This window comes from Bufo gargarizans, chromosome 11, assembly GCF_014858855.1.
Source record: "Bufo gargarizans isolate SCDJY-AF-19 chromosome 11, ASM1485885v1, whole genome shotgun sequence".
In the NCBI taxonomy this organism is placed as follows: domain Eukaryota; kingdom Metazoa; phylum Chordata; class Amphibia; order Anura; family Bufonidae; genus Bufo; species Bufo gargarizans.
In genome coordinates, this window is record NC_058090.1 from 35397940 (window position 1) to 35417339 (window position 19400).

The 19400-nt window shown below is 43.4% G+C and overlaps 1 protein-coding gene across 1 annotated transcript in view; it reads left to right on the plus strand.

Moving 5' to 3' along the window:
* RTN1 (reticulon 1) overlaps positions 1-9915 on the plus strand; it is a 168288-nt gene extending 158373 nt beyond the window's left edge. The window contains 6 exon segments of the mRNA XM_044271246.1: positions 3011-3218; positions 3911-4049; positions 4412-4481; positions 5423-5469; positions 5545-5603; positions 8920-9915. Coding sequence (XP_044127181.1) covers positions 3011-3218; positions 3911-4049; positions 4412-4481; positions 5423-5469; positions 5545-5603; positions 8920-8959 — 563 coding nt within the window. The 3' untranslated portion in view covers positions 8960-9915.
* The last annotated feature ends 9485 nt before the right edge of the window (positions 9916-19400 follow it).

Below are 19400 nucleotides of genomic sequence, written 5' to 3' on the forward strand. Positions count from 1 at the left end.
CAATGAGCACATTTGCAGTCGACCACTGCAGCCACCTGGACATCATTCCTTGTTTAATTGCTAGTAACGCATAAAGCAAATAAAAAAAAACTGATGGAATGAAAATCAAAAAAATTCTAGATAGTAACATGCATACCATGTGCCTCTCCTCTGCCATTGATTTCCTAATGGAAGGGTGCTATAATTTGTCTGGCTTGTAATTGCTTCCTTAGCCCACGCGGTCCTTGCTATGAAGATAAAGAGAGACAATTTTACCGGTATATACAAAGAAAGTTGAGCGTAAATAGGCTTGATTAAAAGCATTGCCTCGTGAAGACAAGCCCTTTTCCATAAGCCCAGTTAGGACACATGGACCCACCAGCGGAGAGCCATTCTGGCGCACTTGTCATCCACATCTGCAAGGACAGACATTTGCCTGAATGGCGTTAACCCAGCAAGTGCCTCTGTCATCTGTTGTTTTCCAGATGGGCTCCCGAACGAAAGGGGTTGTCTGTGGTTAGACAACCTCTTTAGGCCCCATGAAAACAACTGTATGTGTTTTGCGGTCGCAAACAGCGAATCCGCAAGATACAGATGCCAACCGTGTGCATGTCAACGTTTTTTTTTTTTTCACCTCTCGTAGAAATGTCCTATTCTTGTCCGCAAAATGGACAAAAACAGGATATGTTCTATCTTTTTTGCAGAGCCGTTGAATGAACACACAGATGCAGGCTACATCAAATCTGCAAAAAAATGTGGATTGGAGGCGGACCGAGAATACAGTCATGTACATGTGGCCTTAATCAAAGCATCATATAGCGTCTGGGGTCCTGAAGGTCCTGAACTTTAGAATTTCTTGAATAAGGGCTATGTACACCTTTGGGTGCAATTTTTTTAATGATTGTATTTTACTCGTTTTGGGCTAAAAATCTTTTTTCAATTGGTCTTTATTAAAAATATTGAGGTGTTCTGTCACCAACGGTTAACCGTTTGTCTAGCTGTGTGAATGTTACTTTCCCTTTGTGCCGGTCATCTAATAAATCTTATCTTTAAATTGCTAAAAGGTCATAAACACTTATTTAAGCGCATTCTTATCAGTAAGATAAGAATTGAGCTGTAATGAGTGTTTATAAGATCAGAGATAAGAAGCCGTCAGCTGAGCTGCCTGACGGAACAGAGTGAAGATTCAGATCCTGCTACTAGAGAATCTCAAGCTGCGCAAAGACAGTGGTTCTAAATTTTTAATAAAGACCAATTGATATAATGGATTTTTAGCTGAAAATCTGTAGAATGCAATAAAAAATTGCCCCCAAAGATTTACATAACCTTTAAGTATATGGAATGACCGATGTACAGATTAATACAACGGCCTCATACTGTTCGTTTGCCATGTGTAAGTAGAGAGGGCTTAGGTGGCCTAAAAACAGAAAGGATCTTGTAAGGTGGTGGTGGAAGCCAAACATAATAACCCAAAAAGAAGAGAACTGTAACCATGTTATCAAAGTAAGCATACCGCCCTATAGGGTAGGTGCCCCAAATAATAACCATACCTTTCTTGTGAAAATCTTATCCTCTTAGTCCCGAGAATTGCTTCTTTTTATTTTTATGCAAATAAAGTTTTTGGTGCACAATAGGTGGGGCCTTTAGGTTTGGTGCCCCATCTCTCCTCCAGTAACACTGCCCAGTGCCTACCCCTCTTGTTTGATTGACAGTGCCTGAGATTTCAGGGCCATTAGCGATGACGCAGAAGAAGCCAGGTGCACCAAACGGAGTGGCAACACCCAAGGTGCATCGAAAACCTTATTTGTATAAAAATAAAGAGAACCATTTTCAGGATTCCATTTCAGGACCAGATTTCCACAAGAATGATATGGTTATGTTTCAGGGTAACTAACCTACACGGTGGTATCCTTACTTTAAAATTATTCCCTTTATGTTGGTATGTTGGATCTAGATTTTTTTTTAAATCCTGTAGACACACCAGTGCTGCCACATTTCCACACATTTTTTCCTCTGGAGAACCCATTTAAAAGGGTCATCCAGGATTTTCATATTGATGGTCTATCCTCAAAATAGCTCATCAATATGAGATTGGTTGGAGTCCCACTTTATTCCTAGGCCAGTGACGTCACCGCACATCGGTCACATGGCCTCGACGCAGCTCATTCCCATCCAAGAAAATGGGGCTGAGCTGCAATACCAAGCACAGCTGCAATCAAATGTACGGCGCTGTGCTTGGTAAGCTGCGAGGAGGCTCCATCGGCTTCTTCAAACAGTTGATTTGGCAGGGGTGCCGGGAGTCCGTCCCCCTCCAATCTCCAGAGGATAGGCCTTCACTATGAAAATCCTGGAGAACCCCTTTAAACTTGCTTGTCTTGTGGTTAACTTTCATACTTGCGTTTGGTGCGTATCCGTCATGTATCTGCACAGACGGATCCGTTCAGATAATACAACCGTCTGCATCCATTCAGAACGGATCCATTTGTATTATCTGTAACATAGCCAAGACGGATCCGTCTTAAACACCATTGAAAGTCAATGGAGGACGGATACGTTTTCTTTTGTGCCAGATTGTGTCATAGAAAACGGATCCGTCCCCATTGACTTACATTGTGTGCCAGGACGGATCCGTTTGGCTCAGTTTCGTCAGACGGACAACAAAACGCTGCAAGCAGCGTTTTGGTGTCCGCCTCCAAAGCGGAATGGAGACAGAACGGAGGCAAACTGAAGCATTCTGAGCGGATCCTTATCCATTCATAATGCATTAGGGCAAAACTGATCCGTTTTGGACCGCTTATGAGACCCCTGAACGGATCTCACAAACGGAAAGCCAAAACGCCAGTGTTAAAGTAGACTTGTACGTTTTTCCAATTATGTGTACAGATGTGTGTGTTCAGAGCTGCTTACTTGATGACACATGGAACATGTCTATAATGAGTTGTCTATCTATTTTTATAGCATGATTCAGAGTAAAGTATCTATTTCCACTTCTTTCCTAAATTTGTATCCCCAATCTGATCTCTCTCTACAGCTATAGACTTATTATACTGGCGAGATGTGAAGCAGACCAGCATTGTCTTTGGAAGTGTCCTTTTGATGCTTTTCTCCTTGACTCAATTCAGCGTGGTCAGTGTCATCGCCTACTTAGCCCTTGCTGCCCTCTCAGCCACAATCAGCTTCAGAATCTACAAGTCAGTCTTACAAGCTGTACAGAAAACCGATGAAGGACATCCATTCAAGTAAGTGGTTTCTTACCAAAAGTATAAAATAGAATACCTTGGATCAAGCAAATGCAAAAAAAAACTGGTGACACCCTGCTGCACGCCTGCATTGCAAACTGCTAGCAATTTGTTCTTCTAGCAGAAATAATAATATAGGACTGGCACAACATAGAGCCATAGAATAGATGTTCCAGAATTATTATTACATGGGGATGCAAGTATTTATCTGCCAAGTAAAATTAAAGGGGTTATCCCATTATTAATGTAAAAAAATGAAACTCAGACATCACATTGTACATGACAGTCTCTTCCTAACAAAGCTAGAACCAGCCCCGTACCTCACATGGATCCAGAGATCTCCACATTCATTGCTCTGCTAGATTTATATCAAGCTGACAGCTCAAGGAAGGGGGGCGGGGTCTTTTCTTCTGCTGCAGGGGGCGCGTCCGTGCTCTCCCTATCACAGCTCAGGAGGCAGTTGAAGAACTGAGCATGTGCGGCCATCTCAGTGAGCAGGTCAAAGAAATAAGGGGAAAAAAACAACAGGTGGCGCTGTACAGACACATTTTATTGAATAACTCAGTGGCTATACAAAATTTTTAAGTATATGCAATTACAAAAGTATTCAGCTCCAGGTGCTGGTTTCATAAAGGTATAATATTTTTCATGGGGCAACCCCTTTAATGATAGCTGTACTTGATATTTTTCAGAAACTACTTGGACATTGAGATCTCCCTCTCTCAAGAACAGATCCAGAAGTACACAGACTGCCTCCAAGCGTACACAAACAGCATCGTCCGAGAGCTCAGGAGACTTTTCCTAGTACAGGACCTTGTGGATTCATTGAAGGTATGTGTGATATATCTTGTTACCTCCATTACTATAATATCGCACACTGATACATTGCCAGGTCCATCCAATACAGATAGTCTTAACTTACTGTATAATTACTATGCGGCCTCTTTGAGATGACCAACCCAACATGCATTACAAATTGGTCTATGTGGATAGTCCTCTTATCATAATGGCCAGTTTGCAAGTGTATGATGGAACTGCACTATGTCTAGTGCAGGACCTGTAGGGGGCGCTGTATGGCACACAGGTTCTCTCCTTGTGGTTCTTTGAATCTCTGTGCCATACTCCATTAGTTTGCGGCTCAAGATGTGCACATGGCTCCAGCAGGTAACTTCTTTGCTTTATTTCCTCCCCAGTTTGCTGTACTCATGTGGTTGCTGACATATGTCGGAGCTCTGTTCAATGGGCTAACGCTCCTCATCATGGGTAAGGAAAGCAATGCTTCTATAGAGGTAGATAATATACATCTTGTGTCCAAAGAGAACATTGAATAAGCTCTGTTGACATTGGCGTTTCTTCTATGTTATTCTGTAGTGAAGAGTTACCTAAGGGAATATGATAGGTGTAGCTGATACGGTATACCGCTGAGTGCTAATACAGATGCGTGCAGTAGTATTTTTCTGCCCACTCCTCGGCATATTTGCCGGGTTGCGGCTGGATCTCTGCCATTATAGTGAATGGGGCCGGACAGAATGCCAGCAGCGCAGGGCTGCGTCCAGCAGGGACGGGTCCGACAGGCTGTTCCCGGTCAGAGCAGCCTTCCAGATCTGTTTCACGTAATGGCATGCTTAAAACTGTGGACGTTGGGAATGAAACAGATTGTCTGGGGTAGAGCATTCCGGAGAACGGGAGCAGTCTTGGAGACGGGATTAGGATGCTTGGATTATGACGGAGGTTAGTCTCAGATGTAGAAAGAGTGGAGAGCTTAGGAAGGGAGATAAATAAGATATTCATACTTACCAATATTTCATTTGGTTAAACAGAAGCCTATAAACCCTGCGTCGGGAATGCCTAGACCCCGCCCGAAAACACCCACTTATGCAAATTTGGGACAGTTGGCAACTATGGATACTAGATAGATAGATATGAGATAGATACAGTATATATGAGATAGATAGATAGTTAGAAGAAAGAAAGAAAGAAAGAAGTTGTAGGTTACGTTGTGACTATATCAAAGTCAGAAAATGTTCAACGGTCAGATAATTTATTATTTAACAGAAATAATAGTTATTAGAAATCCATATTGTAAAGAACCCTTTAAAACAGAGCAGCCTGGAATTGAATGGTGCTTTAAAATAATAATGACGATCACTTTTTATGTTGTCCAATGCTTTTTCACTGAGCGGATATTATCTTCTGTTGTTTAGCGGTCGTGTCCATGTTCTCTCTCCCAGCCGTATATGACAAGTATCAGGTAAGAATCGTTCTGAGCTCATAACTTCCAATAACCTGTATAACTAAATAATTACTGGAAATCCTCCTCTTTTAGGCACAAATTGACCAGTATTTGGGGCTGGTGAGAACTAATATGAACACAATTGTGGCAAAGTAAGTGAATGTGATATTATTCCTTCCGTCCTTTATGCTAAAGGCCACTCTGGCATACGTTTACACATGAAGATCTATGGGCACGTTGACATATATGTGCTGGGGGATTTTTCCAGTGCACCAATTGTGTGAAATGACTATAGGTGACCATAAGCCTTAGGTCTCATGCACACGAACATCGTTGTCCGGTGCCCGTATAGCGGCCCGCAAACAAACCCATGTTCTATTTATTTGCCGTGTGGACAGATCACGGACCTATTTAAGTTGAACGGGTCTGCATCCGTCTGCGCCAGCCACACAGACAGTGCCCGTGTATTGGTGACCACAATTTGTGGTCCCCAGTGCATGGAACGGGCGTGAGCCCTTAGACAAATGTCACCTGAGACTGTCGATTTTAACAGGCTGTCCATCTGATGTGTATGGGGAGCCTCCCAAATCTCCTCCGACGGTAAATGTTGAAGGAGAGAAAGATCAGGCACTTGGATTTCAACATGCCCAGTCCTTTTGTGAGATGTCTGGCAGTGGCTAACTCCCCTTACCCTATTGAGAACCAAGGACGTTGCTAGGGTCTCAAAAGATCCGGGGCCCAAGCCCCAATGAATATGGCCCAACTCTCTAAGTCAACCAACCGCCCCCCCCAAACACTAGCACTGAAGACATTTTACTGTACTTGCTTTACAGCAGCACGTACCTCTCACATCCAGTTCCTCCCAGTGTCTCCTCTGATGTAGATCTTCTCTGTCATCATCTTCTCCATTCGGTCCGGACAACTTCTCTCAGCTGCCTCGTCTCTGCAGAGTGTGACACACAGACATCTTAGCTTCCTCACTTTTCTGTACCCCCAAATACTATCCTGAAGAAAAATGAGTGCCATACAGATAATCGTCCCCATAGTAATAGTGCTCCTCATAGTCCCACCAATAGTAATTCCCTTCGACTGCCCTCATTAGTAATACTGCCCCCTACAGTGCCCCCAAAAGTTACATTGCTCCCCAAGAGTGCCTCTATTAGTAGAAGAGCCCTCCAGTATTAACAATGTCCTCACAGAGCCCCCAGTAGAAATAAGGCCCCCCTATTGTCCCCAGAGTGGTAATAAAGCTCTCTACAGACCCCTCAATAGTAATAAGGCCCCCTATAGTGCTCTTAATAAAAATAATGTGGATCTATAAGACCCTCCTATAGAGCCCCCAGTAGTAATAAGAACGCCTAATGTCCCCTGGATTTAAAATGCCCCTATAGTCCCCCAGTATTTATAATACCCCTTACTGTTATAATGCTCACCCTGAAGCTCCCCCAGTATTTATACCTGTAGTTATATTTCTCCGTTTAGTGTCCTCAGAAATTATAATTCCTCTGCCCCTCCACCATACAGTCCAATGTAAATAACATTATTTCCCTCCCTCCGCCATAGAGTCCTATCTAAATACCATTACACCATCTATATAGTCCCATGTAAATAATATCACCCCCTCAATATTCAGTCCCATGTAAATAACATCACTCTCTCCCCCAGACACCTTTAACATACAGTCCCATATAAATAAAATCACCCCCTACCCAACCACCTCCAACATGCAGTCCCATGTAATTAACATTACCCCTCAACATTCAGTCTCATGTAAATAATATCACTCCCTCCCACAGCCGCCTTCAACATATAGTCCAATGTAAATAACATTACCCTGCCCTAGCCACCTCCAACACGCATTCCCATGTAAATAACATCACTCCCTCACCTTTCAGTCCCATGTAAAAAAACATCAGTCCACCCCACTGGCCCATGTAAATAACTTCTCTCCCTCCAGCCCTAACATACAGTTCCAGTTAAATAACTACAACTCCCAGCATTGCTCTGCCTCTCACAATGAGTAATCTTCCCTTACCTCTCCTCATGTAGCAGACCTCACCACAGCTTCTTCCCAGGACTTCTCTTCACTGCTGAGCCATCCTCTCCTGCACTGGTCACATGATGGTGACATCATCGCAGGTCCTTTTCAGCTACAGCTTTTAGAACTGATCACATGTCACAGGTCCTTCAGTCTTTGCAGGGCATTAGATTCAATTGTATTGTCCTCCTGAGGACGGCAAAACAGTTGTATCTAGCAGGCAGGCAGGATTTTTGGGGCCTGGGACAAAACATCAGGGGCCCTAGCCCCAAATATTTTAACCTAGCAACGCTCCTGCTGAGAACACATACACATTCGGTCACTGCAATGAATAAAGCGGGAGCAAGAATGCTTGACTTCTTCTCTATTCATTGGACTTGGAAGCCCCGTTCTAGTGATCGTTGGGGCCCCACCAGTTGGACCTTCACTCGTCTGTTGCTTATCCCCTATTCTGTAAATAGCGGGTGTTTTTATCTTTTTTATCTTGGGACAACCCCTTTAAAGGGATTTTCGGGTAATCATTTTTATCTAATGCCTGCAGCCTGTCTCCTAAAACAGAAGATTCATACTCACCTGCACTAAGCGGGACCATGTGCTGAAGGACTCAATAGCCATTTGCTACTTGCACCATATAATTCTGCCAGATCAGTGGTCTCCAACCTGTTGGCCCATATGTTGGAGACCACCGCTCTTCACCCTGCTATCGGGCCAAGAGGTTATGGTTTTAGTATCCCGGGAGTAGCATTATTATGACACCTTAACACAATTTAATTTCATTTATTAGAGAATGGTGTAACTAGCAAATTTCGAAATCACTTCATTTAAAAGATATGTCCGCATCCACCTGAAAAAAAGCTATAAAGTCATGGCCACTAGGGGTATTTGCAGTCCACTACTTGTTGTCAGGCAAGATTCATCTTTGGTAACAGACTGGGAAGACGTCTTACAGGAAATGGGGCCGAGTCAGAGCCATCTGAGCTCCTGAGCCTGATAAAAGTGAAGCACTGCCTTTACACATCTTCTGAAGAATATAAGTGCCTCCTGTGTATCTGTAATTCTGATCTCCCTCCCCTTATCAGCTTTCTGAGTTCCCTAGAAGAAAACAAACATAGTGGGAAGTGAGGTCATTGCATAAAGGTAGATTCAACAGAAGGGAGACACCCACCGCTTCTGAGAGAAATGCAGCTATCTCTGCAGCTGAAACGAGGAATAATATAGCTGAAAGAGACTTTAGGGAAGCCCCCCAAAAAACAAACAAAAAACACCAGTTTATTTGCAGTTTTGATTGTACCAAGAAGCACAGCTATTATGCAAACTTTTTTTTTTATTTTTTTTTTTTAACTCGGGTACACTTTAAAACTGAACTTTAAAAAGTGCAAATCTGATGTAACGACCTAGCAATGATTTTCTTTTTTTGTTTTGTTTTGCAGAATTCAAGCTAAAATTCCTGGTGCAAAACAGAAGGAATAAATAGTTCTATCTAGTCCAGTCAATTCTTGGTTTATTGTGGAGTGTAATGTGGAGACAGCTGTGTTCTACATTTTACTTACAGATTATTGCACCATTCTCTTTTCAACACTCTGTGTTTATGGAAACATCAAAAAAATAAATCTAGGAGCAGCCGTGAACCTGCTTCAACGCTACTAGAATACTTGCAATCAGCCGTGTCAAGCACTAAAGTCTAGTGAAGAGATACAAAAAGTGTACTAGATGTGTTTCTTTTTTGTGTTGCTTACAAGTGCATGATGTTGGAAGCCTAAGTAAAATATCTTCTTTTTTAAATTTCTTATTTATTATCCTTTTTTCGTGTTTTTTTTTTTTTTTGCTATTCTCGGCAGCGCTTCTATAACTTAGTGTGACGTGCGGCTAGGGCTTCATGCTTAGGGCATTGATGCAATAGAACAGACTTGCTTCATTGTCTCTGGGCCCGCTGGTGGGAGTTATTTCAATGATATAAATATATATATATATACGTAGAACTGTAGACTAATGTTTCGTGTTTTTCCAGCACAAGTGAAATCAGTGTGCGGTACTTCTCTCCGTTTTATTTTTTTGTATGAATTCAACTTGCAGTACTCCTGTTGTGAGGGATTGGGATATCCGATTTACATGTATGGTAGACAGGTCCAGCTCGTTCGGTTTATTACGATTTGTAATCCATTCTCTGTAGTTCCTAGCGGACTTATGGACTCTGAATATTTGCACTTATTATGTACTTGACACTGAATGCATAAATAAAATGTCACTAAATGTAGAAGGTTCTCTTCTTGTTCAGCTTGTAAAATGTTGCCAAAATACATCGTACCAGTCCTGACAGATGAAACGTGACGTTCTCAATGGCGACAAGAGTTATTAATGGCGCGGATAACATAGTCACTGTATCTATGTGTTGGTGTCCTAACCAAAATATTTCAGTACAAATGGGAATAAAATTTGATTCTTGCCAAGGTTTTGTGTTTTCTATTTAATATCTCACTATATGTGTAAATTGTTCTGATCTTAGTGCATCTATTATCTATATTTATCTATCTCATGCCTATTTTTCTAAGGCTACTTTCACACTAGCGTTCGGGCGGATCCGTTCTGAACGGATCCGCTCATATTAATGCAGACGGAGGCTCCGTTCAGTACGGATCCGTCTGCATTAATAACTTTAAAAAAATTCGCAAGTGCGCAAGTGCGCAAGTAGCCTGCGCGGATCCGTTCAGACTTTCAATGTAAAGTCAATGGGGGACGGATCCGCTTGAAGATTGAGCCACATTGTGGCATCTTCAAACGGATCCGTCCCCATTGACTTACATTGAAAGTCTGGACGGATCCGCACGGATCCGCACGCCTCCGAACGGCCAGGCGGACACCCGAACGCTGCAAGCAGCGTTCAGCTGTCCGCCTGTCCGTGCGGAGGCGAGCGGAGCGGAGGCTGAACGCCGCCAGACTGATGCAGTCTGAGCGGATCCGCCTCCATTCAGACTGCATCAGGGCTGGACGGCTGCGTTCGGGTCCGCTCGTGAGCTCCTTCAAACGGAGCTCACGAACGGAAACCCGAACGCTAGTGTGAAAGTAGCCTAAGATGTATTTCTTTATCTAATATCTGTCATATCTATGTATCTTTCTAATATCTATCTATGTCTGTCTATCATCTATATTTATCTATCTCATACCTATTTTAAAAATATACGGTATTTCTTTATCTAATATCTCTCATATCTATGTATCTTTCTTATATCTATCTATCTATCTGTTGTGGGGATTCACTCTGGTAGGCAGGTTAGCAGACGCAGTATAGAGGCAACGGACCAGGTTTTAAATCAATCTTCAGTATTTATTCACACTGATAACATAACACAACAGTCCCTTTTCAGGCTTGGTGCTTGTTCACACACAGAAAAAACTAAATAAGGCCTCTTTCACACTTGCGTTGTCCGGATCCGGCGTGTACTCCACTTGCCGGAATTACACTCCGGATCCGGAAAAACGCAAGTGAACTGAAAGCATTTGAAGACGGATCCGTCTTCAAAATGCTTTCAGTGTTACTATGGCAGCCAGGACGCTATTAAAGTCCTGGTTGCCATAGTAGTAGTGGGGAGCAGGGGAGCGGTATACTTACAGTCCGTGCGGCTCCCGGGGCGCTCCAGAATGACGTCAGAGCACCCAATGCGCATGGATGACGTGCCATGCGATCACGTGATCCATGTGCTTGGGGCGCCCTGACGTCACTCTGGAGCGCCCTGGGAGCCGCACGGACGGTAAGTATACTGCTCCCCTGCTCCCCACTACACTTTACCATGGCTGCCAGGACTTTAGCGTCCCGGAAGCCATGGTAACCATTCAGAAAAAGCTAAACGTCGGATCCGGCAATGCGCCGAAACGACGTTTAGCTTAAGGCCGGATCCGGATCAATGCCTTTCAATGGGCATTCATTTCGGATCCGGCCTTGCGGCAAGTCTTCAGGATTTTTGGCCGGAGCAAAAAGCGCAGCATGCTGCGGTATTTTCTCTGGCCAAAAAACGTTCTGGTCCTGAACTGAAGACATCCTGATGCATCCTGAACGGATTTCACTCCATTCAGAATGCATTAGGATAATCCTGATCAGGATTCTTCCGGCATAGAGCCCCGACGACGGAACTCTATGCCGGAAGACAATAACGCAGGTGTGAAAGAGCCCTAAGGTTCACCTGGTATCCTGGGTGTCAGTTCACACCTGGCTGAATGCTCAGCCTTAAAGTCCACTTGCAGGCTGTAAGGCGGCCTGCTCGCCTGACACACGGTCTTCAGACCTCAGCGCAGAGATCTCCACAGCTCCAACACAGAGACTGGCAGCACTCCACTGTCAGAGAGGAGTCATCCACACCACCTGACAGTGCTGCCTGTGTTTTATATCCTAAACCAAGATCCGGCCTGGAACGTGGGGAGTAGCCAGCCACCCATCACTTTGACTACTCCCAATAAGAACCGTCCCGGGTTAGCTTTGCAGCCAATACTAACACAGCTGAAGTGTCAGACCGCAATCTGAAAACTGACACTTTGAGAAAAAACGGCTCTTACCTCACCGAGGCCAGGAACCTCGATGACATGTACCGACCATCAATGATGACCCCTTGTTCCTTCCTACACTGTCTATCTTTATATCTTTCTAATCTGTCTGTCTATCTATCCATCTCTAATATCTATTTCATATCTATATATCTATCCATCTAACCCAGGGATGCCCAACCTGCGGCCCTCCATCTGTTGCAAAACAACAACTCCCAATATGCCCTGATATCTGTAGGCTGTTGGGCATCCCTAATCTAACTGATATCTATCTAAGATAAATAGATTGTTGGAGGGCACTCAATTATCTGAAAACATCCAGAATAGGGTGTCAAATAACCTATTTATTACACATAAAATACTGACATAAAAGGCTATCTTAAAAACATATATAAAAAGTGCACCTGTTGGACCCTATTACAATGTAACATACAAATACACGAATGTCAATGCACAAATAACCGCCGATCCAAACTATGGACTGAATCCCAATGTGGGTAGTCTGAATCTAACAGCAATGCTATAATCGAAATGTGCGATCTTATATGGTCGAATCCGTGACCCCACTCAATCGCCGTATGTGGCGTGTATATGACCGCATTCAATCGCCAAGTGTGGCGTATGCACTTGATGGAAATCGCATAAGTTGATGCATCGATATAGCCCCGTGGGGCAAAGTACGTTACCGCTCTTGTGTCACCGTAGGAAAATCCTTAATCAGCCACTTAGACTCAAATCGACATCCTGTGTGGTCTGAAGGTCTCGAACGCGGCGTCCCACGTGACCTGGCTGCATCACACGTGAATCACACGGGTCTTTGGAAGACTGGTGAGTGAGTTAGGTCCTAGAGTCCGGACGGTGTGCCTGTATTCGCACAAAAGTTCACTCCACGGAGGTCCGGGGGGCTGCCTTTCAATGTCGGCACCTCAAGACTTCAATGTAAAACCTTTGCTGTCATGAACCGGATGCGTTTCGGGGTTCATTTCGTCCGGTTCATGACAGGAAAGGTTTTACGTTGAAGTCCTGAGGTGCCGACATTGAAAGGCAGCCCCCCGGACCCCCCTGGAGTGAACTTTTGTGCGAATACAGGCACACCGTCCGGACTCTAGGACCTAACTCACTCACCAGTCTTCCAAAGAGCCGCGTGAATCACGTGGGACGCAGCCAGGTCACGTGCGACGCCGCGTTCGAGACCTTCAGACCACACGGGACGCCGATGTGAGTCTAAGTGGCTGATTAATGATTTTCCTACGGTTACACAAGAGGGGTAACGTACTTTGCCCCACGGGGCAGAAGGCATGTCCCACAGTCTGTGGCTCTCCATAATTCATTTGCAGCACTTTCAGAGTGCAAGAGCAACATGGAGGATGGCTCAAGCACAGTGGGTGAGAAACAATCATCTCCCATGCCTAAAGTATGTATGACTGCAGCCAAAGACAAAAAGGAGAAGGTGAGGATTGATAGTAAGCAGCTGTTGGTGGGCGATTCCATCATAAGAGGGGTGAAGTTTGAGGAGAATGGTGTTGTGAGACGTCTCCCTGGTGCTACCGCTAGCAGGGATAGACGACAGATCCTTAATATTGTTAGGCAAGCAAAGCAGGAAAGGGAAGTGGATGTTATTCTCCATCTTGGGACAAACGATCTGGCTTGCAATGAGGTTTCAAAGGTGAAAGAAGCTTTTCACACACTTGGAAAGGATATACGGGAGGTTGCATCAACTGTTTCATTCTCTGCAGTTTTGCCTGTGCATAACCTTCAGCATGACAGGAAGATGCGCATTAAGGAATTCAATGTATGGCTTGGTGAATGGTGTCTGAACCAAGGGTTTGGCTTTGTGTCTCATGTTAGCTCTTGTTGGAATGGAAAAGAACTGTACAAGAAAGATGGTTTGCATCTTTCTCTCAAGGGAACGAATGTCCTCGGTGAACAGTTCCAAGTATTTGCTAAGAAGCATTTAAACTAGGAAAGGGGGGCAAAAGAGTGATAATCCAGCAGTCCGACTGCCCCCCGGAACAATGCCAGAAGAGGCCAGTAGCACAAAGGTTAAGAAATGACAAGCTCAGAGTCTTGTCTACAAATGCTCGCAGTCTAGGGAATAAGATCAATGAACTTGAGGCTATAATGGCATCTGAGAATATAGATGTAGTGGCTGTTACTGAGACGTGGTTCAAGGGGAGTAATGACTGGGATATATCAATACCAGGGTTCTCTCTATACAGTAAAGACAGAGAAGGCAAGAAGGGGGAGGGGTGGCCCTGTATGTGAAAGATAGCATAAAATCTAATTTGATACAAGTTAGCGAGAACAATTTAGAGTCAGTTTGGGCTACCTTGCAGCTTGATAATCATAAGGTAACTCGTGTAGGTGTGATATATAGACCACCTAGCCAAGTCAAAGAATTAGATGATCTACTAGTTGAGGAAATAGCTAAAATGACATTGAAGGGGGAAGTTATCATTATGGGAGACTTCAATCTTCCAGATGTAAACTGGAAAACCAAAATAGCTAGTTCTGCCAGGAGTACAGATATTCTAAATTCCCTACTGGGATTATCTCTACAGCAAGTAGTGGAGGAGCCAACCCGGAAGGAGGCCATTTTAGATTTAGTATTCACAAATAGGGAATTTGGTATCTGATATTACTGTAGGGGAAAGCTTGGGATCTAGTGATCACCAGTCAGTGTGGTTTACTATAAGTACAGTGACTGAGTCACACCACACAAAAACAAAAGTTTTAGATTTTAGAAAAACTGACTTTTCTAAAATTAGATTAGTGGTATACGAGTCCCTATCAGACTGGAACAGTTTCATTGGAGTCCAGGAGAAATGGGACTACTTAAAAGTGGCACTATTGAAGGCAACAGAAAATTGCATTAGGCTTGTCAGTAAAAGCAAAAAAAGGAAGAGACCACTGTGGTACTCAGCAGAAGTGGCCAAAATCATTAAAAACTAAAAGATAGCATTTAGGAATTATAAAAAAAAACAAAAAACGAGGATGACAGACAAATTTATAAGATTAGGCAGAGAGAGGCCAAACAAGTTATAAGGGCTTCTAAAGCACAGGCAGAAGAGAAATTAGCTCAGTCAGGGAAAAAAGGCGGGAAGGCATTCTTCAGATACATCAATGAAAAAAGGAAACTAAAACAAGGAATTACCAAATTAAAAACAAAAGAAGGAAGGTATATGGAAGAAGATAAAGAACTAGCTGACTGCCTCAATGAATACTTCTGTTCAGTTTTTACAAAGGAAAATGAAGGAGAAGGACCTCAGTTAGGAAAGAAGACTAATGAATCTTTTGATGCATGTGTCTTTACAGAGGAAGAGGTTCTAAGTCAGCTGTCTAAAATTAATACAAATAAGTCACAGGGGCCTGATGGGATACACCCAAAGCTATTAAAAGAGCTCAGCGGTGAACTAGCAAAACCATTAACAGATTTATTTAACCAATCACTGGCAACAGGAGTCGTCCCAGAAGATTGGAAATTAGCAAATGTTGTGCCCATTCGCAAGAAAGGTAGTAGGGAGGAATCGGGCAACTATAGGCCAGTAAGCCTGACATCAATAGTGGGGAAATTAATGGAAACCATACTTAAGGAGAGGATTGTGGAACATCTAAAATCCCATGGATTGAAAGATGAAAAACAGCATGGGTTTACTTCAGGGAGATCATGTCAAACTAATCTTATTGATTTTTTTGATTGGGTGACTAAAATAATAGATGGAGGAGGTGCAGTAGACATCGCTTATTTAGACTTTAGTAAGGCTTTTGATACTGTCCCACATAGAAGGCTTATCAATAAAGTGCAGTCTTTGGGCTTGGACTCCCATATTGTTGAATGGATTAGGCAGTGGCTGAGGGACAGGCAACAGAGGGTTGTAGTCAATGGAGTATATTCAGACCAAGGTCTTGTTACCAGTGGGGTACCTCAGGGATCTGTTCTGGGACCCATATTGTTTAATATCTTTATCAGCGAAATTGCAGAAGGCCTCGATGGTAAGGTGTGTCTTTTTGCTGATGACACAAAGATTTGTAACAGGGTTGATGTTCCTGGAGGGATACACCAAATGGAAAAGGACTTAGGAAAACTAGAGGAATGGTCAAAAATCTGGCAACTAAAAGTTAATGTTGATAAGTGCAAGATAATGCACCTGAGGCGTAAAAACACAAGAGCAGAATATAAAATCAGTGATACAGTCCTAACCTCAGTATCTGAGGAAAGGGATTTAGGGTACATTATTTCAGAAGACTTAAAGGTAGGCAGACAATGTCACAGAGCAGCAGGAAATGCTAGCAGAATGCTTGGGTGTATAGGGAGAGGCATTACCAGTAGAAAGAGGGAGGTGCTCATGCCGCTCTACAGAGCACTAGTGAGACCTCATTTGGAGTATTGTGCTCAGTACTGGAGGACCATATCTCCAGAAGGATATTGATACTTTGGAGAGAGTTCAGAGAAGAGCTACTAAACTGGTACAAGGATTGCAGGATAAAACTTACCTGGAAAGATTAAAAGGACCTTAACATGTAGAGCTTGGAAGAAAGACGAGACAGAGGGGATATGATAGAAACTTTTAAATACATAAAGGGAATCAACAAGGTAAAAGAGGAGAGGATATTTAAAAGAAGAAAAACTGCTACAAGAGGACATAGTTTTAAATTAGAGGGGCAAAGGTTTAAAAGTAATATCAGGAAGTATTACTTTACTGAGAGAGTAGTGGATGCATGGAATAGCCTTCCTGCAGAAGTGGTAGCTGCAAATACAGTGAAGGAGTTTAAGCATGCATGGGATAGGCATAAGGCCATCCTTCATATAAGATAGGGCCAGGGCTATCCATAGTATTCAGTATATTGGGCAGACTAGATGGGCCAGATGGTTCTTATCTGCCGACACATTCTATGTTTCTATGTTCTATGTTTCTATGATGCATCAACTTATGCGATTTCCATCAAGTGCATACGCCACACTTGGCGATTGAATGCGGTCATATACACGCTATACACGCCACATACGGCGATTGAGTGGGGTCACGGATTCGACCATATAAGATCGCACATTTCGATTATAGCATTGCTGTTAGATTCAGACTACCCACATTGGGATCCAGTCCATAGTTTGGATCGGCGGTTATTTGTGCATTGACATTCATGTATTTGTATGTTACATTGTAATAGGGTCCAACAGGTGCACTTTTTATATATGTTTTTATGATAGCCTTTTATGTCAGTATTTTATGTGTAATAAATAGGTTATTTGACACCCTATTCTGGATGTTTTCAGATAATTGAGTGCCCTCCAAGAATCTATTTATCTTGCATTTTCTGTACCGGATTTGGGTGAATCCGTGGAGTGAGCACCAGGTCCTTGGGGAGAAGGTGGGTGAGCCGCTGAATATCAGGATATCTATCTATCTATCTATCTATCTAACTTTTGTGGGGACTCGCTCTGGTAGACAGGATTAGCGAACGCAGTATAGAGACAACAACAAGTTCTTTGGATCAAACAGTTCAGTGTTTTATTCACACTTTAGTCATATTCATTAAAAAAAGTCACCTTGTGGTGTTGGTGGTAATTCACACCATGCAGCAATTCTGGCTCAAAGTTTTCTTGCTGATAGCAGCACCAACCTGTTTTCACGCCAAACAGGTAGCAAGCCTTCATCCAGTTCATTTACAGATGCCTATGCAGGCGCTTGAAGCCTATCTTGTCCCAGGTGAAAATGTAATACTTCACTTTTATTATTATTTGGGTTAAAATACGTGCTTTATACCTTTATTTCATTTTACTTAATGAACCAAATAATAGAAAAAGATTAAAAATACAGTAAACACTCCACTGCGTGATCAAATGATGCTCAGTGAGTCAGGAGGGAGAGCACGTGCACTATCTCTCACCCCTGTCACTTATAGGCAGTTGGCTGCCTTCATGTCGCTTGCAGTGACACCTTCATCTAGGCTAAGTTGTGGGAGCTGAACTCACTCTTCCCACTTCTAATACAGCACATGGATAATACCATATGTTAGCTGACCTCTGTCTATCCCTTTGGTGGTGCACACTCCGTACATAACATTCACGGTTTGAATACCGTATCACACTGCTAAACCGGCCGGACTACTGCTAACTAACTGACAGTGGAGTGGATCGCTGATTTAAAAGCTAAATCTGCCCCCCAACATGTTTCACCAGATAACTGGCTTCTTCAGGGGATTTGGGCAGGCTGATAATAAATAATAAAAGTGAAGTATTAAATTTTCACCTGGGACAAGATAGGTTCAACGCCTGCATAGGCATCTGTAAATAAACTATTTGATAAACCTTACCCTGGGTATGTCTCAAATATGAATAAAGCCTTCATCCAGACACAAGGCTCCCAGATCCCAACACAGAGACATGGCTTCTGAGCCCAGCTGCCTATTTAAGGACAGCCAGGTGCTGCTAAAACCCAGATCGGCATTTAAAATCCGGTCCGGTATTTGACCTCACCTGGCTGTAAATCAGCCCAGCAGCACATGCTGGGAGGAAAATACCTGTTTTCCCAGACGAAACCTCTCACTGTGTCACACTATCTATCTAATCTCTATGTCTATCTATAGCTATCTATCTATCTATCTATTTAGCCGATGTCTAGGGCTGTAAGTTTCTGTGCCTTCCTTGCAAGTGATTGCACCATTGTAACCCCCTTCCCCCCCCCTCAGATATACCACTGCACGTTTACACACACGTGAGCTAACTATTAAATCTGACCACCTCTGAACTCTGCAAGCTATGACCTAAACCCTAATAAATAGGGCAGCAGAAGTGTTTTATTGTTCACAATTGGCCTCCATATAGCCTCCTCTTGTGCATTATTAATGCTGTGGCTCAGCCAAAGGAAATGTAATTACCATGTGCTTGTGATGCCACAACAATGACGTCTCGCACACCCCCAGGACAGTCATTCTGTACAAGCCTTTGGTGGCATTTTGTTAATTAAAACTGCAAAACGGCTAAAGTTGTTTTTGCTTTCCAGATGCTCGGTGGTAAGTAGCGCTCCAATACAGGTGCAATGTGCGCCTTGTTTTGCTCACCATTTCAGTAAATATCTGTGCTCTGTACATTGGAGAAATGGGAACTGAAATTGGCCCGGGTAAAAAAACAAACCTAAAAGTGGCCCCCATGTTGTAGGAGGGTTCACATTGATAGGAGGCAGGGCCAGCAATACCATAGTGCAGCACAAGATACCACCCCGGCAAAACCAAACACCACGGTGCAGCACAATATACTGCCGCCCCTGCTGCAGTATTTAGCTGCAGCACCGTCCTGAGGATGGCAATGCAGTTGAATTCAGGAGGGGACGTGCGGTCGCTGGCCAGGGGCATATGTAGCTGATGCTCCTAGCGTTAT